General features: G+C 32.8%; 1 protein-coding gene across 1 annotated transcript; it reads right to left on the bottom strand.

The window, feature by feature from the left end:
• Positions 1–1,589: 1,589 nt before the first annotated feature.
• On the bottom strand, positions 1,590–22,338 carry ccdc69 (coiled-coil domain containing 69). The gene is made up of 9 exons (NM_001423999.1): positions 22,195–22,338; positions 15,676–15,739; positions 12,102–12,277; positions 7,371–7,458; positions 7,194–7,267; positions 6,961–7,062; positions 6,767–6,886; positions 5,206–5,303; positions 1,590–3,688 (listed from the first exon to the last, which is right to left on the bottom strand). The coding sequence occupies exons 1-9, from the start codon at positions 22,240–22,242 to the stop codon at positions 3,514–3,516; spliced, it is 945 nt and encodes a 314-aa protein (NP_001410928.1). The 5' UTR covers positions 22,243–22,338; the 3' UTR covers positions 1,590–3,513.
• Between the last annotated feature and the right edge of the window lie 4,540 nt (positions 22,339–26,878).

Below are 26,878 nucleotides of genomic sequence, written 5' to 3'. Positions count from 1 at the left end.
TCAAAATAACACTAGAAAGTTAGCTGCAAACATCTATAAACGACTGATTGACAGATTTAAATATATATATTATTTTTTATTGATGTTTTTACTTAATCCTGACACAATGGTGGATGCTGACTTGATCTGCTAGTGTTCACTTGGGCTGCCATGAAAACACAAGAGCTTCTCACAGGTGGCTGGTAAATGCTCTGGGAACCTCGTGACTTCACTACAGGGGTCTGACCTGTGCTTATCTTAGCGGCTGGGCAGGTATTGTCCAAACATGTCAAACAGACAGGCAACCGGTGAACCCAACATCCGCTCGACCAGCAAAAAGAGCCAGGCACTACTCCACGTTTAAGTGCTGGTGTAGTCTAATAGAGGGGCACCTCGGGGCAAACGTCTCAGTCTGTCAATCAGACGGCCTTCATGCTCTTATTTGTCACCAGAAACACCCACCAATCAGTGTCTCATTACACGCAACAGTGAAAGTTGTGAGGGCATTGACCTTACACATGAGGAAAAGTCAGCTGAAGGACAAAAGAGCAATTCGGGGTTTTATTGTATTGGAGCAATGTCTGTTCAGTCTGTAGAACAAACCAGACTACAGTAGTCAACATTTAAAGTGGATCAAAACATTTCATCAAATTTGTCTTAAAACTATTCAACACCATTTTAAAGGGGCAATTTTGAAAATCGTATACAGATTTAAAGTGTCTGATTTTAGATTGTATAAAATTACACTGTATAAAAAACTGTATTTAATAGCTTTGGCTACTTAAATATAATCCATTGATATTACCCATTTTAATTATGTTATCCCCCATCTTATCCTCATTTCATTGAGAACTCTTGTGGGGCTGCCCAAACTATGGTCATTATGCAGTGTCTTATGATAACAGTAAACTAATATGTTCAAAGAACTGCTGACTGAAGAATGACTTGCATGTTGTAAACAGTTTTTGAAACATACTGAGAACAAATCAATCTGAGCAACAATACACACTGTTATTTCCCTCATCAGTTTTTATCTTGAGTCACTGCTCCCCCTAGAGACAAAGCCTGTGTAAATCTGATCTTCATTCAGGACTCAATATAAGATCGAAAAATGGAGAAGCATACCGTGTCCTTTAACCACCATTATTGAACATTCCCTGCTTGATTAGCATATTTTTCTCAAAGCAGCCCTTTGGTTTGAATTTTTTTTCTGGAAGAATTTTAAGAGAGGGTGTCACAGTGGCTAGCATTGTCACCTTACAGCAAGAAGGATGCTGGTTCGAGTCCCAGCTGGGTCAGTTGGCATTTCTGTGTGGAGTTTGCATGTTTTCTCTGTGTTTGCGTGGGTTTCCTCCGGGTGCTCCGGTTTCCCCCACAGTCCAAAGACATGCGGTATAGGTGAATTAAGTAAACTAAATTGGTCGGAGTGTATGTGTGTAAATGAGGGTGTCTGGATATTTCCCAGTATTGGGTTGCAAATGAAAGGGCATTTACTGTGTAAAACATGTGCTGGATAAGTTGGCGGTTCATTCCACTGTGGCAACCTCTGATTAATAAAGACTAAGCCGAAGTAAAATGAGTGAATGAAATATTCAGAAATCAAAACACAATCCCTCTTATTCAGCTTTTATTGCTTGTTTTTCTTCTAAGAAACATCTTCCACCAAAGGCACTGATTCAGAGGTATATAAATGGCAGAAAATTAAAAATAATTCACAACAGTAAAAAAAAAAAAAGAAAAATATGGATGGTAGAAAGGCCATTGATTTACCAGTTATGCTATTAAAATAGCAAATCAATCACAGCTACTAGAAAGCAATCAAAAAATAAAAAATAAAAATGTAGGGGGCTCACAGTGAAACTGTTCAGAATTTTTAGAGTATTATTTTAAAATTGGATTAGTAACAAAATATTTTCTTGAAATAAATGCACACTGGTTATGTGGGCCAACAACAATTGGATTTTACCCCTACTTTACCAACAACTGAAAAGCAGAAGGTTTTGAAACTGAAAAACTATGGCAAAGTGTGCATAGTGTAGAAAAAAAAGCATAACCGGTAGTCACCAAACATCCATCACTGTACAGAATAAAAACACTGATATGAAAGTGCAAGTGCATCTAAAACAAATAAAAAATAAATCATGCTACATGACAAGTGCTCTGGCTCCAATGTTTGGATGCAAGAAGACAACTGTTTTAATATTACCTACTTATCTACTGTTTCCTAGAAAGAAAGAAAAAATAATGGGGAAAATAATGGGGAAAAAATGAAAAACAGGTATCAAAATTTGACAAAAACTGCTACTACGTAGTATATGGAAAAAAACATAGATAGTTCACCCAAAAATGAATTCTCTCATTATTTATTTACACTGTAAAAAAGGGTTTGCACACAATCAATTTGTGTTGGGACAACATGAATGAATTAAGTTAACTTAAAACATTTTACAAATCTAAATGGATTGAACAAACTAATTCAGTTGTCCCCCCCAAAAAGTCTACAATTGTGTTGTTTCTGTTTATTTTAAAGTAGTTTAAACAAACAGCAAACACATTTGTTTGAGTGCATTCCCCTCTACTTGTTCCAAACTTGAGTTTCTTTCTTTTGTAAAACACAAAAGACAGACACTGAAGAATGTTGGAAAAAGATTTCAGAATTTGCGTTCCTACTAAAGGTTACTAGTTTCCAATATTCTTCAAAATATCTTTGTGTTTTACAGAAAAAAGGAAATTAATAAGTCTAGGGCCACTTGAGTGCGAGTAAATGGTGAGGAATTGTACATTTTTAGCTGAACTATCTCTTTTAAATGCAGTTACCCAAACATGAAATGGGTAAATTTACTCACCATTGGTACATTTAACATGTCAATGACATCTTTTTTCACTTGGATAAGATTGCAGATTTTAGCTGAAACTATGGCGATTTGAGTCAAAATAAATAAATAAATAGATAAATATAACTGTAAAAGATACATGAATATCTTACGAAGCTAACCATATTTACCTTTAATCCACAGTGGATGAGTGCTTGTAATTGTATCATTTTATAAATAAAATTATGAAAAACTAACTGTTGTATATTATGCTGATCTCTTTGTTTCATAACACCTCAATGTATCATTAAGTGCCTCAGATATTTATGGTGGTTTGCCACTGACTTGCATTTCACAAATCCCGAAAAAAAAAAACCCAAAGTTTCAGCTAAAAATCTTTAATGATCTAAAGTCATTGACATCTGGCCTGACAGTGATTAAATTAGCATCAAATGTTCATTTTTGGGTAAACTGCCCCCTTCGCACTAACAACTAATGAATAGCTCCACAGCTAATTCAAAACTCAATAAAAAAAAAGATATGCAACATCTCTTAAAATACAATGTTATGTACAAAAATACAGTTTTGCCAGTTAAAATTATAAATGCAATGAGTAAGTCCTTTTTAGCTTCACTGCATGTTCACAACACTCCAAAATAACTGGCATTTAAAACAGAAGGCACGGGTCAGGATACAGTGATACAGTGGGTTAAGGCTTTAGTCAGCTGGGAGACACTTGTGTGGGAATGACTGAGGGCAGGTGGAAGGCGGAGCAGGAGTCTCTGCGGTGCAGCAGTTTAAACAGCAGCTCCTCTTTCTCCTGGATGAGCTTCTGATTCTGCAGGGACTGTTTCTCCAGCACCTCCTGCATGTCATTCTGCTCTTTGGACAGTTGTCTAAAAGAGAATGAAAAGCCAAAAATATTTGTATTAAGTGTTTTGGCCAGTTTATAATAAAGTACAATTCTCATCATAATCAAACCAGTAACTAAGTACGATGAACTGAGCTTAATAAACTACTAATTTGCTATTTATTAATAGTCATCAAGATATAGGGTTTAGGGATGTTGCATAAGGTTATACTTAAGTGCTAATATTGTATTATTAAGCAGGTAATTGACCAGTAGTTAATAGTGGGAATTGGACTAGTGTTACCAAATGTTTATGTATGATAAGCCACATACATACAGAGTTATCAAAATTGGCAACACTTTAAGTCACAATTCATATCATTAATAATTCATTAACTAACACTACTAGCATAATAAACTACTAATTAGCTGTTTGTTAAAAGTAAGGTAAAAGCTGGGTTTAGGGAAGGATTGGGAATGTAGAATAAGATCACACTTTCATACATTACCTACTAATCAACGCATAATAATTTAATAATAGGCAGGTTATAAGTCAGCAGTTAATAGCATAATTTATGACAAACTAAACTGCTACCAAAATTACAGTTTTTACTCGTTGGGTAATCCTTTAAGTCAGGGGTGCTCAACCCTGTTCCTGGAGGAAGATCCTGCAGATTTCAGCTCCAACCCTGATCAAACACACATGCACTAATTAATTAGCACCTGAAGCAGCACTTGATAATCACAAGCAGGTGTGTTTGATTTGGGTTGGATCTGAAATCTGCAGGGAGGTAGATCTCCAGGAATAGGGGTAAGCACCCCTGCTCTAAATAGTAAGTAAAATGTTCATAAAGCATCTGTACCACCAGGTGACGCCAGATACAAACATTTGAGGTTTAAGCAGTTTTACACACGTTCAACTACAACAGGAAAGCTGGTAATTAAATAAAAACCTAGAGAATAAGACACTAACAAGTGTCTTTAACATACATATACATACATATTATATTATTGAATTAATAGTTGACACATTTTAGCCAGTAAAAAGTCCTTTAGTATTAGAAGTGCTTATTACTAAGAAACCTACTACAGCATTTATTAAAGTAAACCTAAGAATAACTTTAGTATTTCAACTTGCTGTAAGCTACTCAGATCTAGTGTATTATCCATATATGCATTTTTTGGGGAAGAAAAAAAAAACACTATAAAGAAGGTGTTAAATACGACATATCAATCCTTTGCAGAATGTTTGTTTGTACACATTTTGATCTCAAATTTGTTATCATAAAATATATGCAATAATATATTACTGATAAATGTCTGTATTTATGCCATTTTATCTTTAAAATAATAATGAGAACGGGAAAAATATATTATAAGCCAAAGGGAGTCTTCATAAAATTCTTAATTAACACACACACACACACACACACACAGAAATGCACACGCACGCATGCCATCAGTTGCCCAAACCGATATTCCTTCCCTAAAACATGTCATGCTGCACAAAGCACAAGAATGTTTTGTTAGCACAGCGTTTGGTTTTTTGAGAGGATGACATACTGTATGAGGCTTTGGTAATTTTCTATTCGGACTCTGAAGTCCTCGTTCTGCTGGAGAGCCTGCAGGAGCTGATCCTCCAACGACAGATTCTTCTCCACCTGAGAATCACAGAGAACAAGTATCCGTAGCTTACTAAAAATCCTGATGTGGAGGGTTAAAAAAAGCTTTTGGCCTCAGTTGGGAACTAGAGGCACATTTCAGTATGGCTGGGAAGATAAATGCTCATCAAACTTGTTTGCAAAAATATAAACAATTGCTGCAGTTTCAGCTGAAACAAAAACACCAGAGGAAATAAAAGTCCAATCTCAGTCATTTTGAACTAGAATCATGTGGTTGATTACTAGTTAAAAAATATATAAAAATATGATAATAATTATAATATACAAGTCCAGAATTAGAATAATAATTTTTCAGCTCAATATGTTCAAATAATTACAGGTGTTCAGTAAATGTTCAATATAAGAGTTATACTGCAAAATAGAACCGTTTGTTTGCACCACATGAAGTGTTTACTAATGTAGAAAGAAATAAGTTATTGTTATTATTACTATTTAAAAAAGAAAAAAAAGGAATATTCAAATCTCATATTTGAAAATAGAATGTCAACCCACTGAATGAATATTCAATCTAAATTTAAAACCTGACAGAAATTGTGATTATTTTTACATCAGTAGATTAGTCATAATCATTTAATGGTTTGATAATCATCAATTTTGTGCAGCCCTGCTTACAAGCATCAGTGCTATATCATTTTTGCTAAAATGTTGCCATAAACACATTTTTCTCATGAGCCAGAGTTGCCATTTCATTTTGCAAACAAATAGGTCAATTTGCCACATTCAAATAAACAACATGAATAAACAAATAAAGCACGCCTGTTTACTTTGGTACAGAATTTCTCTTCCAGTAAGAGAGAATAAACATGTTTGACAATGTGAAAGTAACCAAATGTAATGTTAGACAGGGGGCTCAAAATTTTTTTTTTTTTTTTTTAATTCTGCTCTTTAAACAGGATATGGAGAAATTCAATAACTTTTAGGACCTTTTTTTAAATGCATACATTTCATACTTTTTTCATCCAAGACCTCATTGCTACTTTAGGTTTCAGAAGTTGCGCTATATTTACTAACTTCCAATTGTAAGAAACTAATCCTAAACTAAAACATTACTCATTTAATACAGAAAAATGCAAATGTCAGCTAGTGGCATTTATAAGACAGCAGGAATAACAAAGCCTCCTTGGTCACTTTTTAGTAAATAAAGCTGAATTTTATAGACTTCATAAACTACACAGCATCCCAATATTCACAGATTAAATTCAGGCAAACTTTAGAAAATGACTATACATTGTATTCTCATTGGATTATGCAAAATTGAATACCATGTAAAACAGCATTTAAGACTTTTAGTACTTTTTAAGGGCCTTCAATTTCTCTAAATTAATTTATCAACTTTATCAACAACCCATAGGACACCCAGATAAAACACTTTAATTAATGGCTAAACCAATATATGAGAAGCGACTGGACTACGTTTGTAGTGATTACAAAACATGTTGTACCAGTGCTTCCATCTGCAGCAGCTTGTTCCCCTGGTCTTGCAAATTCTGACGTTTCATTTCAATTACAAATAACAGGCTCTCCTGCTCCTGCTCCCAAAATTCACCAGGGCTGCCATGAGTCTGAAACGAAAACATAGAGGCATGTGAATATCTGAAACCTACTTAATTAACAGTGCACCATTCCAAAAACAAACCTCAATATTCCTCTGAAGATCTCTCTTGAGCGTGGACGCCTCTGCTCGACGTTTTAACTCGTTGAACAGCTTCAGCTCTGACGTCAAGTCTTCAATCTGATCCTGAGTTTACAGAAAGTTCAGACCAGTCACTTCAAAGTCAAGTCTGCCATGACTGGAGTATATTAGATCAGTCTTTAATCACATGTAATTAGACAAATCAGAGCGGTGATGTTACAAATCGCTTGCTTCACCTTCAGAGCTTCCTCGGCTGCAGCGTAAGACTCATTTAAAACATTCTTCTCCTCGCTGTGCAATCGCTGTAGCTCTGCAGATTTAAATATCATTCAATTAATGTCATTTACCAAAGCTGGACTTGGCACTTTACATTATATGGCAGCAGTTGCTGTTTAGTATTGCTGTTGTCTGACCTTCAGTCTCACTCTGATGTTGTTCTGAGACGCTCCTCATTTGTTGTTCATGAAGATCGTTCAGATCTGCACTAATCTCAGTCTTCACCTGTTAACACAAGACCAAACAATATTTGCACCAAAAGCTATTTCCACAGCAAACTTAAAAGAGCATAAAAAATACACCGCAAGACACGGAAAAAATGTTTATTGCAAATAATGCAACTAGGTTTTCTTTTTCACTTCAATAATTGGTTCGAAATGATCCCAGAAGTCTTTAAAAAAATTTCTAACAGTGGTATTGCGGTATTTTTTTTCTTCGATTATCATTGCAATATAAATACAGTTTCACAAGCAGTAACGCAACGATAAACCAATTTCACTATTAAATGTGCTTTAATTCGGTACAGTTAATTAATCGTCAAGGCTTCTTGACTCCACGTTTTTGCACAAAACTAAACACCTGCAATGAAACAAAGTTATGCCAACTGTGTGCTAGTTTAAAGTTCGAGCTTGTACCAAATATGATGCACACTGGATGAAAAGCTGATTTTTACTAGCACTTTATACTAAAGACCGTTTACATATTATATCTTTTGCGTGCACAAGCAGTGCGCTGCTCTCCCACTTTCCAAGCGCACTTAATTGAAAAAAAAATTATGTGAGCGCACTGCGAGTCACGTGACAAAAACTAACCAGTCAGCTACGTACTTTGTTTGAAATCTACACATTTCTAGTTCAAAGAGAAAAAAAATTAAAAAGGAATAAAAAAAAGTACAAAATATAGTCAGAAGTGCCTTTCAGAGAGCGGATAAGCAGCCTTTGACTACATTTGTTGTCTTTAAAAGGGAAATACTTAGCTTAGATTTAAATATAGCTTAGATTTACATAAGACAATTATATTTTTTTATTTATTCATTCGTTTGTCATTTTTTCAGGGTAAAATTATTACTTTTGTTTAAATACCACAAGCTTTTTCACTTAATTTTAAGTCCAAAGAGAAATTGACTATTGTTTGTGTTTTATTATCATATTGTGCTGTATTATTTAGTTACAAAGCAGCAATAAACAACACTTAAAATTATAAGGAGTTTTTCAAGAGATTTTCTAAACTAGTAGTGCTTTAAAATTTATAAATGCATAATTATTGTGATAACCGTGAAATCGCACATCTTCCTTCTATGAAAATCAATCTTACAAAAATTATTCAACATTTTTCAACCCCTTAAAAAAAAACAAATGGTGAATCCGCTTGTTAAGTCATGACGTATGTAATACTGTTTTTCTACATAAAGCGATGGGACCCGGAAGCCGCTTCACATGTCATCACACTTATCAAGTGGATGCTTTTAAATTTTGGGGTGAACTATCACTTCAAATCAACTAGTTTAATAGTGACAACTTTATATAATGATTGAGTTTACAAAGTTCTAGACTACCAATAAGCTCTTAGGGAAAGGTAAAAAAACAGCATCATTTGCTCTCCCTTGTTAAAACAAGCAGTGCTCTAGTGCGTTTAAAAACACAAACCTACCCTCTTTACAGGGCAATGAATAACATCCCTCTCTGCAAACAGGTTTAGTTTTGTTGGTCAGAGGTTAACACAAGGACAGATGTACCACAGCACGCACGCCCAAATCTAAATAGACAATCACCACAACTGTGCACACAATCCTCAAAATTCCCAATTATATTGTAATAGAAAAGCATGTCCTGTTTATTACTGCTGACAGCTCCATAATGTATAACCTGCTGACATAATCTGGGAGCAGAATACTTGGCTTTCTTGAAGGGTTACATGAAGCTACATGTACTTGATATAAGCTCCATTCACAAGATGAAAAAAGAAAAGATCTTTTCTATGAAGAGTACTAGGAATGTACCGTCGACCAGCGAGAAATCACATTTTCTTTGTTTTGTTTTAGTTTAGACCATCTCTGTTCTGCACTCACATACAAGATCCTTTTAGATTGCTTAATTTTATTTTTTATTTTAAAACTTCAAAAATATAAGCAAGACATATCAGGGACTCTGCAGGTTTCTAAGAGTTATAATTAAGACTTTTTAAATACCATATTGAATTAAATTGAAGACCAATTTTATAGTACAGAATAAAAAACATGCAACACAACTAATGACCTAACTTAACACTGTTAATTAAACATTAAGTGTAAAAAAAAAAAAAAAACATCATTAATAATATTAATAATTACAATAATAATCAAAAATCATAATAACATTTTACATCAGTACTCCCAAACTGCATTACCAACACTAATAAAACAAAAACTTATGCCTATTAACAAATATAAATATTATATATATAGCTTTTATTTATTTTTTTTAGATGCCTGTTTTCTGATTTTGTTTGATGGAGTTCTGGTAAAGCATTTGCTGGCAAATGTGACTTATGTTTTCTCTTTTTAAATTAAAACTGATGTTTACATGAACAAAAAATAAATAAATTGAACTGCATTTTACGGCATATTATATCAATTACATAGTGGCACTTTCACAATAGAAATTTTCAGTACTAATGACAAGTTACATGCAGCTCAGAGTGTCTACAGGATCTGTATGACAACATTGTGCGCTGGTCACCAGCCAAGCGAGTAAATAAATAAAATAAAACAAATTAAAATAAAGGCAAATTTCGGTCTTTGGTTGGTCAATCGGTGCATCTCTAGTTCTTCACTTGTTAATGTATGGGTTGACGCAGCTGTTATAAGCTTCTACAGAGCAAAATCCCCGTAAACTTTGTTTTTACATGAGAAAAATCCCATCGAACATTAATTACGCAAACAAAATCTCTGCGAGCATGTATTTTACTGGGTTCCATCAAAGACTATAAATGGATTTAATTAGCCATGTTTTTCAGCATGAGGATAGACAAAGAGATTTAAGCAGATTTCAAAACAGAAACAAAATCTTACAGGTTTAGTTTAATTGCATGTTTAAGACCTTAAACATGAATTCAAGTTATTTTAAGACTAATTAAGTCCTTATTTTTATACTATAGAATTAAGGACTTTTTAAAGACCCGTGGACACCCTGATTATTTAAATAAATCTGAGAAAACTTGTATCTAAAGCTTTAAAAAAGACCCATTTCAAATTCATTCAGTATAGTGCATTTTCACACTCATAAGCATCATGCAGTGACATATAATCTAATGGATTAGTGTTTACTGTTTGAAACAATGCACAGGCACATTTGATTTATACACATTCAAGCTTAATACATAAACATGCTCCCTATACTGACACTGAGAAGAAGAAAGTTTTGAATATAGTGGTTGTTTTTGTTTTATGTGTGCACAAACGTGTTCTCTTAGCTTGATAATATTCTGATTGAAGTACTGGGGTCCGTTCTTCGTACGTGGATTACTCAATTAGCTGGATTTGGATATTGACGATTTGACATGATCCAGGATCGTTTCGTTCTTCAAAGCTGATCTGAGAGTTGTTGTCATAGCAACAGTTCTGCTAGCTCAAACCTGATCGGAAGCAGGTTTAATTCATATAAACAGGATTAGATCGGCTTAGTTCAAGCAAAGATAATACAGAAAGTATGTTCCGAATTCTGATATTTTCTTACAGTAGTAGTTATATACACTTGGGAAAATGGTACATATTTTTTAACTATATATATATATATATATATATATATATATATATATATATATATATATATATATATATATATATATATATATATATATATATATATATATATATATATATAAAGTTATAGTAATTAATAAAATAAATTAAGTTATACTTATAAATAAAACGTATGCAATCTGCACCCTCGAAATGAAAGTACAAAGAATGCCACCTGGTGGTGCAAAGAGAAAACTTATTGATATGAACTTTTTAGATCGCTTTAGTACAAATTGTGTAATAGAAATGCACAATATGTGACTTTTTTTTAAAGCAATAATACATTTCAGCAGTCATAAACATGTTTTGATAGTTATGCCGGTGATTTGATGCTTCACAAAAGCACTGATATGCATTGAAATACATGATGAGTACTCTTGACACATGAAAGTGGAAAGCCTGCAGCTCACAACAAATGTGGAAGGTTATTGCATGTCATATTTAACAAGCCGTTTACTGCTAATTTGATGTAATTTTGCTCACATGGATAATTGAATATTAATCAGATGATGTCATTACGCTGCTGTGCCGTCAGCCAATCGTTGCATTGCTGATCATGATTTTAAGGATAGATAGATCTGTCCTTCACAACACACGCAGCGATCTCAGATCAGTTTATCCAGACATTCTAATCTGATTCACGAACTTGTTTGAAGAACCAAATTAGCGAGAGATCAGTTATCAAGATTAAAAGATCCAGGATCTGCCAAATCATCTTAGATCATTTAAGCGAGGTACGAAGAACAGACCCCTGAAGGCACATGGTCTGTTTTGAGGATGTTGTTTGGTACCTTTCTGGATTTTGAATGAGTCTGGACCATTGCTCTCTGGAGCGTCAAAGAGCTCTCAGATTTTATCTAAACTATCTTCATTTGTGTTCCGAAGACTGCGAAGGTGTCAGGGGATTGGAATGACATAAGAGTGAATAATTAATTGTTTGTGTGTGAACTAACCCTTTAAAAGAATTCACAGAGCTGAAGTTAAATCATTATGCTTTGACTTTATATTTTGGAACGATGCAATATAATTAACAATAAACAGTAATAAACAGATAGGGTAATTTGACAAACAGTACATTACTGAAAAGTACCTTCTCTGTAATGCTGTGGACTAAAGTGCAGATGTCTCCAGGATGGTCCTTGAGGAGTTGCTCTCTCTCTTGGTCTCCTGAAGCCGTCAAAACGGCATGTAGGATCTTTAGCTGCCACTCATAATTCTCCAGCTGATTCTCCAAACAACAGCGCTCCTCCTCAGATGAGTGTGTACCTAGGGGAAAAGCAATGAACAATTCATTGTTTGCTTAATAGTACATCTGAAACAAAATCTGCATGCACATGAGCCAGTATTGCCGATGGGTAACAACACAACAGCACTTTAACAGGTCTCTGCAACCCATAATCAGCACTACCAAACCCAGATCTCAGCCAAAAGCAACACACTTCACAAAGGAACCGTGGGACATTCAAAAGACAAAATGGAAAAACAAACATTGATAGATAACAAAAGAGCACATTAATAGATAATAACTGCAGTTTATGAAAGAATATGTGAATATGAAATACAGTTGAAGTCAGAATTATTAGCCCCCCTGTGCCTGACATGCTGTGAAAATTTCCTTGCTGTTAAACATCATTTGGGAAACATATAATATATATACACACACACATATATACACACACATATATACACACACACACACACACACACACACACACACACACACACACACACACACACACACACACACACATATATATATATATATATATATATATATATATATATATATATATATATATATATATATATATATATATATATATATACATATATATATATATATATATATACATATACATATATATATATATACATATACATATATATATATATATACATATATATATATATACATATATATATATATACATATATATATATATATATATATATATACACACACACACACACACACACACACACACACACACACACACACACACACACACACACACACACACACACACACACACACACACACATATATATATATATATATATATATATATATATATATATATATATATATATATATTAGTGCTGTCAATCGATTAAAAAAATTACTAATTAATCGCACATTTTTAAAAAAATTAATCGCGATTAATCGCATTTAAAATACTGAAACTTGGAATTCTGCCTATTTAAAATGTAAAATTGATGTAAACGCATGAAAGAAATATTTAAATTCAAAATATTATTGTTTAATAGAATTTTTGTTTAACTTGTAACACAGATTTTTTCATGTAAACAACATACCCACAATAAACCATCAAGATCCTAGCTTGACAGCCATATTTATTACAGAAATTAAAACACACGCATGTTAATGACATTTACATGTCAAAACAATCAATGCCAATAAAGAAAACATTGATTTCCATGTTGGATTCTAAGTGGACTGCAAAAAAAAATGCCAAAATACAGGAATTGCAGATATGGAAAATGAAAAATTATAATAATAAACTATGGAATACAAACTGTTGCACTCATTGTAAAGTTTTATTGCTGTGAGTTGAGAACATTAATTATAGAGTAGAAACAATTTTGCTTAATCCTCCTTTACATTCATCCAGTTGCTAAGACTATGAGTATCCCGCAAGTGCACAGAGACTCCCAAATGCCCGCAAATGAATGATAATTTTTTGCAAACCGGTCGTTAAATACATTGCACACCCCTCTCGCCCCTACTCAGATACGTCGCTCACTTCACCCCTGACACCCCTCAACGGGCCTGACACAGACACACACACAGAAAGACACACACAACGCGCTGCAGACGTTTTGGTCCCAACGGCCTTCCATACTGGAGCGACTCCCCTCAGATTCAACACGCATGATCACGTCCATCAAATTTGCTAAGCATCCTAAACTAAGCGTCCTAAAGTATTACTGTATTTCACAAGGATTCTGACACAACAACGCGAAGCATACGCTTTCGTTGCGTTTAATGAGGAAACACGCTAAACTTGGAGGGCTCATGCTGAAAGGCAGAGTAATGCCCTGTCTTTGACAGCTCGCGACTTCACCAGACGTTCTGAGTACATTCACATAAGACACCAATAGGCCGATTTTAATATGATTAAGATAATACTCTTATTAAAATTCTACCGTGTAGCCTTAAAAGGAACCTTACCTTAAAGGAACACCGAGTCACGAAATGCGGAGGATTTTCTTTCTGTTCGCCATGTGGTATCAACTTACAACAGATGTCGAAAGTTAAAAATGAAACACCCGAAATTGCATAAAACTCTGGATAACCTGTGATGCAACTAATTGTTTTATACTGGAACTTGCCTTAAAAAAGTGCTTCCTTGGTCTTATCCACATTTATTGCATGTTGAACACACGTCCACCACAACAGGAAGTAAAAAAAACCTGAACTGCGTTAATTGCGTAAATTTTTTTAACGCGTTAATTATTTAAAATTAATCGCATGCGTTAACGCGTTAATTTTGACATCGCTAATATATATATATATATATATATATATATATATATATATATATATATATATATATATATATATATATATATATATATATATATATATATATATATATATAAGGCTATATGTTGACACTATTTAAGTTGCACACATTTATAAACTGTTATATATGAAAATGTGTGAGGTGTTATTAAGTGAAAAAGGTGTTTATTAAATGTAAAGTCATGGCAACAGTAAGAAAAACTATATTTTACAACTAAATAACATCTATATAACATGAAGTGTATAAGTGAATGTATTATAATAACGCAATATTAAATCTGTATTTTTCAACATTCAATAAATGTAATATAATACAAGCAATTCATTTAAGAAATAATGTTTATCTTTTAAAACGTTTATCATTTTATATATTTAAATAAAGTATATTTTATTTTATTATAAGTATTTATAATATTCAATATATGAAAAGCACCAATTGCTTGAGAATTATTCAATATAATCTATTATTTTAACAAAATATATGCTGTGTATTTTCAACATACTGTCAACTGCTTAATATTGATCATTTATTTATTAGAAAAATCGTCCCCATGGAATTCTAAGGTTCTATCTGCTAATGACTTTGAGATTGAGCTTCCATATAGCATACAGTATGTGTGTAACATTTGTTTTTAAAATAAAAAGTCTTAAAATGCAAACAACTTTGCAAAACATTTGAAACTTGGCAAAACAACAACAAAAAACATTCCATAATGTAAGTAAGTTGTCATTTAATAAGAATATATGTCAATAACTCAATTTTGACAAAAAAATGTCAGATAGAACCTTATAATTCTAAGGTGATGAAATATTGTTAAGAAATATATTATGTGAAAAACGATATCCTGTATTTGAATATAAATTTTTGTATATAGTCAACATGTGTTAAATAATTTAACATATTATTAGAAAATAGTTTGGGGAATATACAGTCACATTATTCAATTTATTAAAAAAAGCAACAATCCCTCATGTATTATTAAATATACTGTATTATATTAGCACTATATAATATTCTACATAAATTCCGCCCTTTAATACTTTAGTTTATCTACAGTTGACAACATCTGCTAAGCACAGACATGTTCACATGACACGATTCAGAGAAACCACTTACCACTTCCATCTTGCAGTTTGATGTCCTTTGTGTGTTTCTCACCTTCTTGTGCTTTATTTTTCTTCTGCATGAAAAGAAAGAAAAACATTGTAAAAACGCACTGAAGATGAAGCCTCTAGACAATAAATCAATCAATCAGAATTTGGCTGATAAACATCTACATGTGCAACCCTCTCATAGGAGTGTCATATAAATTGATATTTGTTGAATTCCAAAGCCTTACGTTACCGGTGAGATATGTACTCAAGATTGCACAATCATGACATCATCGACAAACCACACACAGCACACGTTCAAGACTTGTATTTCTCTGTAAGTAGTAAAATTGAAACCTCACTAACTTGTGGACCGCTAAATTATAAACATTTCATATTACACACAAAGTCACTTCTTAATCTGGACTGATCATAATAAATAAGGCCATAATAATAAAGGTTTTAATAAAGGGCTTTTTAAGCAGCTTTTTATCATTTCAGGCTGGGCGACGAAAGAAAAATCTCAGATAACGATACAAGTTTTCTCATATCCTGATAATGATACATATTAGGGCTGCACAATGTTGGAAAAAACCTAGCCTAAATGAAGAGAGTTTCACAAGATGGTTTAAATAGATCTATTTGATGGTTTTCTGGGGAGATTAACAATATTTAAAAAAATGAAAAATCACATAAAAAAAAAAAAAAAAAACGCTCTTCCTTTGCCATGTCTTGTTTTTAGTCCAAATATCTAAAAATACCTAGATCAAGTAAAAATGGTTTTATTTTCACCTTCCGAAGTCAAAATTATGTGTTTTTCCTTAAAACAAGCTAACATATCTGCCAATGAGGATGGTATCTTGTTTTCACTTTGAAATGTTGATATTTGGACTAGAATGAAGACAAAATTCTTAGTAAGAAGATTTTTTTCTTGCTTAAATCATATAAATTATTTATTTTATTAGTATTGTTTTAAACAATTAAATACAATTAATCCTTGTAACACCTACAAACATCATATTTTTTCTGCCAAAATAGTTTAAATTCTCTTAAAATGCACATTCACAGGTCTTAAAAACAATCTACCCTTTAACTTTTAACTATGGTTAAACTTAGCAGTGACTACAAATCACATGTGTTCTGTAGCTCCTGGTCATTTATGATTCAGGCTCCACATTGCATATCCTGCAGCGTGACTATTGTTGATGAGCACATTGCGATATCGATGCTGAAACAATGTATTGAGCGGCCCTAATGCACATCACAATATATTCAATCAGATAACATTGACAACATGAAGGGAATTTTCCGTTCCTTTCTTTTTGTCATTAAGTATATGCTCAAATATGTACTTAATCATATATATTTCTATTTTTCGTCACTTTATGTTAAACTTCTGTGCAACTGTTTGATTTAGAGTGTTGAAATATAAAAGAAATGTTCTCGAAACATAAAACATCTTATAAAAAATGATATTACAGGCCCAACATATAATATTAATAAATAAAATGCAAAATGTAAACATTGCCTTTAAGCAAGAAACTTTTTTTATGTTTATTCTCATACTCCTGACTGCATCCAGACTGATCATTGAAATAATGAAAAAGTATGACTGTAATTGATGTATTTTGCGACACCACAAACAATAGATTTCATTCAGCATTTAAAATATGAATTGTAATTAAAAGTAACACACAAATGCTAAACTGAAATAAAAGAAATTGTATTTTTATATATTTTCTTACCTTTAAACTGAACAATGACTGCATTTTTTTTCTTTTTTTGCAGTCTTACTTGAAAATGTTTGGGTAGCCTAAGATCTTGAAATATATCTTATAGCTTTTTTTAATAGAAAAATTTGCAACATTATAAATATCTTTACTGAAACTTCTGCATCTTGCCGAACAAAGAACTAATTTCTTCAGAGTCTATGCTCATCTTCCTGACCCCAAACTTGAACGGCCTGGTAGTATATAAAGATTTTAGTTAATGCTAAGCTAAGCCTACTGTTGGGTTTATTAGCATGTTCTCCCCACACATTTAACAAGCACTGGAATTCAGGAAGAACACTTCATGTATCCAAAGGGAGTAAAGAATGTGCCGTTCCAGTGTGAATGTTTGAAGACAGGCGCTCAGGGCTGCAGCAGTTCACAGGTGATTTAACGTTTTGAGGCATATGTGCCAAAAGTCTGCTGAGATATAACCCACACACACACACACACACACGCACACAGCCTACACACAAACACTCACAAGTGCAAAATGTCTCTCCTCTGAGAGCAAGGCCTGCCTTTACTACATCAAGTTAGTATCGGGTTTTTGACATCAGAATATTTAGCTCTACAAATACTGAGGGCAAACAAAGAATATGTTGTATGGCCTCAGCAGTATGCAAGTCATATGGCTTCAAAATGATTAAGATTTTATTATAATTAATTATATGGCTCTGGAATTCTTAAATCTGGTTGGTCAATCATGACATTCCAAGGCATGCTTTCATCCAATAATAACCTATTAAACCAATAGCATCAAGCTTATGTCTTTACAAATGATCTTGAGTGCAAAAATAAAGCAAATAAATAATAATAAATTATTCATGTATTCAGAAAGACAGACAGACAGACAGACAAAGCAATTGTTGTTTTGAAATGTTGAATTGTGATTAGCTAAATTCGTAAGAGGCTGCGATATGAAAATGATATGTATTATTTAATTTCCCCCGCCCAAAGGGGTGTCTTGCTAAAAAGTCAACTGAAAGTATCGAACTAGCATTTAATCTAGTAGCAAGCAACAGCAATGTACAATTTCAGAGTTGTTTCAGCCATGTTTGTTTGCGAAGTGTTCTGCATTTTTATAATTATAATTATAACTATTTTTATTTTTATAATAACCTAAACCTTCTCCCTCATTTAACTTTAACTTGTTCACAGAAAGGTAAGGTCATTTTGTTTGTGGCTTTAGAAAAAAAATTAGTGTTTCATTCGGAATATTTAAAATCAAATTTGAATCAATGTTTAAGTAAGTTAATATCTATTCAGTTCCTTTTTTAACTAACACTCACTGCAGTTTAGCAGGAAGAAGCAACGATACAGATTACTGAGCTAAAGCTGGATTACAAAATTAAATCGCAAATCAGATTGAAACACGTAAAAAAATTGCAATTAAATATTTTTCCCAAATCGCATAACCCTACATCAGATGAATAAAAACCCTTGAGTTCGGTTAAATTAACTAATGTTAATTATTGGAACCTTATTGCACAGTGTTAATGTACAATTGTTCTAGTAGGCATGGACCGGTATAAGTTTCGTATAGTATGATTACCTTGGATAAAAATATCAGGGTTTCACAGTATTGTGAATACTGCTCTAAAATGTGTTCTTTTTAAATGAATAAAAAGTAAAATAAAATTCTGCATTGAACACAGTATACTTTATTTTAGGAAACATTTAAAATATTTTGGAACAGTAAACATGTCAGGCTAAATAATTAAAATAATCATTGACTTCTGCTCTCTTCATTAGTTTTAAAAACACAGATTTATTTACAAAACATAAAAAACACATTTAAAACAAATACAGATACCTTAAGAACAAAATAACAGAATTTTTTTTGCAGTTTTAAAATCTTTACTTTCCCAAACCGATGTAAACCTTAAAACCGGTTATCATCCTACAGTATGCTTATCCTATAGTCACAGAAGTAATAGTTCAGCATATAATAGGCCTGAATAGCATATGAAAATGTTATGATTTTAAATCTAAAAGGATATGCCACTGTTATAAACACCACTGCAAATGCAATCTGAATATTCTTAAAGCGCAGTAAACATTTAAATAATAATTGTTCACATTTTGAAAGGTTCACGATACTAATATTGCGCTCGTTCATTGTCAAGTCATATTTTGTGTAAAAGCAGTTTAAGAAGTAAAGTACAGAGAATACAAGACATGGGCAATAAGGAAAAAAATGCAAATCTCGATAATTATTTTCCACATTGAATGATAACAATATACATTCCGATAGAAGTAAATGCTTCCAGATTTAAAAAGAGTACCCCAACAATGACTGAAGCCACAAAAATGATATGGTCCATTAAATGGCACAACCATAATAGCTGAAAATTCTATACATCTCTAATATCAACACACTTTTACATTCCCATTGTTGCATATTTCTGCTGTGTGATTGGCTCTTAGACCAATATAGATTTTAAAAAGTCCAGAGCTTATCACTGTTATTGACATACATTTTATTGTGATTCGATATAATATCGTTTATCAGCCCAGCCTTAGAGAATACCCACTGTCGCAATATATGGAATTATTGAATAATAGCACCATAGCACGTCTACTGCCAGTAGATGGTTGTGACAAGCAACTGTTTAAAAAATATATATACAGTTTTTGTGTAATTATCTTTTCAAGAGGTTGGTTCAAACACTGATTTATCCAGCAATTTTGTTACAATTTAATTAATTAATTTAAATTAATTAATTTTTAATAAACTGCAGCAATTATCATTCAACCTGAAAATATATTATTTGATTTTTATTTAGTCCTTATTTAGCATTAAGAATCAAGGGGAATAGAGTCGAAAAAAGAAGCTGTATATCCAGAATTGTGCAACAACATGAAATTTGCAAGCGATGACAGAATTTTCATTTTTGGTTGAGCTGCTCATTGAGGGTGTTGGCTTCAGTCAAGAACAACAGGAGTCAGTCAAACATAGTCAAACCTTCCTTGGTTAATAAATAGTGAGATTCGTTTCTCTGTGCCACATGAGACTGCTTATATGGGAAATGACAAGACATGCATGGCTGTGTGTCAGTGTAGGACACGAGCCAACCAAAACACGACATTTATTCTTGATGTAATCTCCAGTTTGAAAGGCACCAAAAGCAAATGATGTCATCCTGTCCATAGCTTGAAGGTCTGCATTTTTAGATAGATTGTGAAACAATTCAGTAGACTAGGTTACTTTTCACAATTAGTTGGGAATAAAAAGCCAGAACAGGAACCGCTTCCATCTCATAATACAGCTTAATCCACAACAAGTCTATTATGCATTTGCTGGCTCTCTGTGGCAGGGAACCAAATGTTCTGGAACTTTAATGAAGGCTTGGCTTTATTACACTTCACCGTCATGTGGTTATTCGCTTTTGATGCAACTCCAACAGACGCTGTAATAGCGAGTGGAAGGCTTTCTCTGTTTAGTCTTCAGAGACTTTTCACACTTCTCCAGTTGTCCATGTCAAGTATACTAACACATGGCTATGTGATTAACAGGACCAAATGAACTCTGTCTGTTTATAGGTCGCATTAAAACTTGTAGTGTGAAACTTGGGCAGTAGGGACCCTGTGTGTGTGTCACATCCAAGCCCAGTGAATCTAAATCCTTCAGCAATCTGGGCTAATGAAAGCTTGACCCTGTCGCTATCAAAGCCAGATTTCATTGCACTCCATGTTTGATAGCCAAAGGAATGTATTTTATGAATGAATTTTCTCATGCAATGACAAATTTGAGGTTTAAGTGAATGCCTTGTTGGTCCAATGACATCAATATTTATTATTAAATTAAACCATTTTACACCTTTGCAATAAAAACTAATAATTGAACTAACTTCTGTCTTTTTAAATGTGTAGGTGGTATAAATATGCAAATATTTATTAAAAATAATACTATGTGTAAAGCAAATATAGGCTAAAATACTTGCAAAAATGTATGAAGCCAACACTGAGGTAAAGTTGGTTTTATACTGGCACTTTCGTTCCTTTTTTTAAACCGTGACAGGTTGTGACAACTTTATTGTTTAATTCAGATTTTTTCATTAGTAATATAATTTCACAAAAGTATTGTTTGTCAACTCTAAACAGGGAAACCAAATTACCAGCCAATGACAATGAAAGCACATCCTTGTTCACAGTCAACCAAATAGTGCTTGTGTTGTTTTGAAGTCATACATGCTATTTCAGACCAACCATTCAAAATGACTTCAAAATGAATGAATGTGAAAATATAAATCCAACTTTCGCTCAGTGAAGCCTGCACGAACACTGGGAGTTTATATAACCTGGCAAACGTGTTTTAAACTACATTTTACAGAAGATCTCACCTTTTTATCACTTCGTACATCCTGATTTGTCATTTGACCGAAATGCGGAACATTTTAAAAGTGAGCTCTTAGTGATCACACTTAAATGCAGGATAACACGCCTTTAATTTGTCATAACGGATGTCAGCGGCGCATTTTAAACAACAGTAGATCTCATCTGTTGAACCCGGCATCTGTTTCTAATTAAAACTTTCACAAGTCGACAAACTAACAGGAGAGCTTTCGCATCGACTAACTTAACGCATTAGGGAGGAAGTAACAAGTGATTCGAGAGAACAAAACAAGTGTGGCTCCCTGAATACAAATACATTTACACGTGGTGTTTTTGCAGGGTTTCAAACGCTGGAGGCTTTGCTGCGAGTCTCATTGTAACTTTGTATTATTTCAACATGTAGGTAGGTAATGAAAATGTAATTAAAAACGATCTACCTTTTTCTTGGAGACCTGGCCACAAACTTTGCTGTTGTGACAACCCATGCTCCTCTGACTTTCCGCTCTTTCTGCCTGTGTTCTTCGGTGTGATAGTAACGTTAAGTTTTTGGGTGCCTGCAGCAGTTCAAATGCGAGCCCTCATGATCTGCTCGAATAGGCTGGGACTGAGGCGGAGGGGCGGGAACTACAGAGTCACGGCTGCGCTCCAAAACGCAGGCTGGACATTTGCATCAACGATTAGGTGAATCAGTGCACAGCTGCGTAAACCGATGTTCGCCGCAGGTTCCTCGAGTGTACTTTTGGGAAAAGGTTTTTATTGTTCGTTTGTTAGTATCGACAATGTCTTATGAATATTATTTTATTAGTGTTTCAAATTATAAAAGTTATAAAGGGTGTTTCAACGGGATTTTATTTTAGACAGATGAGAAAGTAGTTTAAATACTCAATGTAAATATGCTAAATAAAACCTTGAATCATTTAAATAAGCACTTTTTGGTCAGGATATAAGGGTGTCTTAAACTTCACAGATTGTGATTCACTTAATATAATACCTAAAAATAAATAGGCTTAAACGCTTTCTCCACAATTAACCTTCTATTTGCACTGTAATCCATGGATTAATAAAATGTATTTTCTCAATTAGGAGGCATTGACTTTCTATTAATGTGTAATTTCTCAATTAATAAAATTTCTATCAAACTTTCCCATTTTCATCAGAAATTCCTTCAGGCGTGGAAACTTATTTATGAGCACAATTTCTCACCATACATTTTTTTAAATTTGAAACAATAGTAATAAAGGAAATCTTAATTCTATAATAACTGTTTCAATAATGGGGGATATTAGTGAACCAGTTATTTGACAGTAATGCTACTTAATTTAGGATATGCCCTGCACATATCTAAAAAAATGTTTTTAATTATTTGTTAGGCCATCTCCTCTGAGATTTGTGTTTTTTTGTTGTTGTTTTTTTAGAAATAATGATAATTAAATGATTACTGTATGTCCCCATATGCCTGATTCTACTGTTGTTGGATCTATTTGTTTTTCTACAAAAAATTAATTAAATAAAAAAAAAAATCATAAAATCTGGTCTTTATTTTTAGATATTGCCATCTCAAATCCCTCTTTTATTTCTTATTGTAACAACCTTTTGATGATATTAAATGATCGCATGTTTGGTCACTCCTCCATGATTTCTTTTTAAAGAAATAAAATTAAAGAAATATCTTTTAAAAGTATTCATATATTATATCCAGTTAAACATTTTTTTTTTACAGAAAATCAAAAATGACATTGACATCTTTTGCTCTTTCTGTGAGACTTTTCTAAGTCTGTTGCTCACTTGTTTTTGGAATGTCTTTTTGTTAAATATTTCTGGTCTGAAGTAAATTCTTTAATTGTCCAAAAGGTAACTTTTCTTTAAGCTACAAACATATTATTTCAGGGTTTTATATCAAAGAACTGCAATTCCTTAATTCAACTTTTTGTATAAGCCTATTTATTGGAAAGTTTTTTTTTATATGTATATATACTTAATATAAGCTAAATTTTGTATTTTTAAACGAGACTTGGAATTGGAACTGTACTTGAAAATCATTACAGAGTCTCTAACTTATAAAACGTGCTTTATTTAATATTCTGCATTAATTTGTATATTTTTTTCATGTGCCCTCTCTTATTTACTTATCTTTTTTGTTTATTCTTTTTCTTTCTCATTGTCTTTCTTTTGCTTTACTATTGTTATATTTCTTTAAAATTGTCACATTCTCTTGTTGCAAAAAAAGTAATACTTGTATTGTTTTTACTACTTCTATCTGTTTGTATTTCTATCTGTTTTAATTGCCTGTTGTTATTGCAATAAAATATATTTTTAAAAAAACCTTTTTGGTTAGCATTTCTGGTATTTTGGTGCAAAGCTTTTATTGGTCAAGTTGAACTTGTTTCCTTGTTTCCAAGTTGAATGTTTATGCCTTGAATTTTGCCTTTCTCCGAATTCAAGGCATAAACACTGACGCATTCAACTGCATTATTGTCGAATAGAAAAAAAATTAAATCATGTTTAATTCATGTTTACTTCTATAATGCTTTTACAATGTAGATTGTGTCAAAGCAGCTTAACAAAGAAGTTCTAGCAAAATGCAGCATTCAGAAACTCAAGTAGCCTATCAACATTACCTGAGAGTTTCCAAGTAGTGAATACGATGTCAGATGTAAATTTTTGACAAGGAAACTCATATTCATGTTAATTCTGATAGTATGTGAACGTAGCATACAAGTCAAAGGTCATGGGGAAGTTTAAATGTTACAATAATAGAATAGATTTCTCATTCAACTGAATAGATTCCAGTTTTTCAAGATGCCCCACACTGATTGTACGAAGTAACATGATTTAAATTCTGAAGAAATTGGGTATGTTTCACACATCAGAATACATTGGTGTGTTAATGCTTCCTCAATAGTACAGGTTTTTAATATTAACTGTTTATTGCTATGCTAACACCTTCATGCAGTATTGCTATTAAGAAAATCATCGGCTAAAGTTTACTAAAGAATAAACTCTAAAAATGAAGGTTCCATAGAAGAGGCCTTTGTGACCCTGGACCACAAAAGTCAGTTTTTGAAATTGAGATCCATTAAAGAACAGGAGAAGATATTATTTTTTTTCTGAGATACAACTATTAGAAAATAGAGAATCTGAGGGTTTAAAATAAATACTGAGAAACTTGTGTTTAAAATTGGACCTAATGCTTAGTAATGCACAAAAAGCCTAATCAGAAATTGAGTTTTGATATTTAAAATAGGATATGTATAAAAATCTTTACGTAACATGACTTTTTAATTGATAGTATAATGTTTAATAAAAGGTCTATCATACAATACCAATACAATGTTTTTTTTTACTATTGCATTACATACAACACAAGACTGGTTTAGTTGTCCAGAGTAAAATATTTGGGATGCTTATAGAATCTTTCAGTGAACAGTTCTTAAAATAGCCTTTGTTTCAAGGTGTGAAGAATCTTCTGAGGACGTTAAAAGCTCTTAATTAAACCATCAGTGCAAATAAACGTCATCACCAAAGAAGATAAAGAATCTTCAAAACTAACTACGGCCGAGAGAGCTTAACGTGTTGCGATTTTACAAAACATGCAATCACAAAAAATGCAAATTAAGAAAAGATTTTCAGCGGTTTTACAGCACAAGTGCTGCAAATCCTCACAACACATACACATTAAAATAGGAGTGCTGCATTTTCACACAACATAAACAAATGAATAAAATGTGCTGCATTTTCTAACAATGCAAACAATTTACAAAAACGCACTACATTTTCTCACAACACAAAAAAACAGACTATGGGAATGTTTCAAGTAGACCCAAAACATGATGGACACTGCTGTGTCATGACTATTGCTACGTGAAGTAGTCAGAAATCTTTGAAAGGTGAGTTTTTTGGTTGTTTATTTTAATATCCTGATTCCTGTGTCTTTAGTATTTATTAGCCTACGTAGATAACCATAACCTATATAGCCAGGTCTGTCACATTTTAGGGTCTTCTTGAAACTTTTCTGTTGTGTTGTGTGAAAATGCAGCATGTTTTCGTAAAATGTTTGTGTTGTGAGAAAATGCAGTGTGTTTCTTAAAGATGTGTTTGCGTTTTGTGGATTTGTAGCATGTGTGCTGTCAAACTGATGAAAATCTTTTCTTAATTTTCTGTTTTCTTAAATTGCAGTTAAGCTCTCTCGACCACCGTATAAGAAACCGTTGTCATCCATAGTAAAGAAAAAAACAAAGGAAGTCAATGTTTACCAATTTCTAACATTCTTTCTTCTTTTGTGTTCACAACCAAAAACAAAGAAACAAACTTTCAAATTCAAACAAGTAATGGATGAGTAAATCACAGAATGACAGTATGGTATTTTTTGTAAACTGTCCCTTTAAGTCAAATCCAAGAGAACAAAATCATGTCCCATCCTACATTTTTATTGTTCCAAAACATGAAGTACTGGGATATATACATCACAGTAGGGAATTAAGTATTTTAAAAATGTTTGAGAACTAGTTATATGTTACATGTTTCATTATGTAAGCATCATATTCATCAACTTTCTCTAAATTAAAATGAGTAATTCAAATTCTGCTGATAAAAACGGCCATATATATGAGGCTCACACAGTTTCACAGAGTAAGTCGACTGCTTTTCAAGTGGCCATATTGTCACTCCATTGCTTTAGAGGAATTCTGTTTAGAGAAACTGTCAAAACAGCAGTGATCCATGAGGTATGTGGATGCACACGCTGATGTAAACATAACACGCTTCACACCGACTGCCAGTTATGATTTCATCTTGTCATTTTTATGATTAATGAGGTAAACACTGTAAGGGTGAATTTACAAAAGGAGAGGGATGACATTTAAACCTTCAAACCATCATGCCATTACATAAAACATCATCAAAATGTTCAGTGTACAGAATCTGCATGTTCTGTGCTCTTCATATGGTGTAGCCTACAGTATACAGTATGGTGTCAAAGAGATGCATCTATTTTTGGCCTGTTGGCTCTCTTGTTTGGTATATATCAAGAGCTAATATGATACATAGCCTTTGGATCATCTGGGTAATTTGAGACTTTCCTTTTTGTCAGAACTGTCTATTTATAGTAAGGTCTCATATCTG

Source organism: Danio rerio, chromosome 14, assembly GCF_052040795.2.
Source record: "Danio rerio strain M-AB ecotype USA chromosome 14, GRCz13ab, whole genome shotgun sequence".
Lineage (NCBI taxonomy): Eukaryota > Metazoa > Chordata > Actinopteri > Cypriniformes > Danionidae > Danio > Danio rerio.
Note: the sequence above shows the minus strand (reverse complement) of the source record. Positions and strands in the feature narration are given on the sequence as shown.

Bases quoted from the DNA above. Each gene is read 5' to 3' on its own strand.
- ccdc69 (NM_001423999.1), bottom strand. From the start codon at position 22,242: ATGGGTTGTCACAACAGCAAAGTTTGTGGCCAGGTCTCCAAGAAAAAG. The intron at 12,278-15,675 runs GTAAGTGGTTTC...CTTTTCCCCTAG, and splicing joins CAAACTGCAAGATGGAAGTG to GTACACACTCATCTGAGGAG. The intron at 7,063-7,193 runs GTGAAGCAAGCG...CTGTAAACTCAG, and splicing joins CAGCCGAGGAAGCTCTGAAG to GATCAGATTGAAGACTTGAC.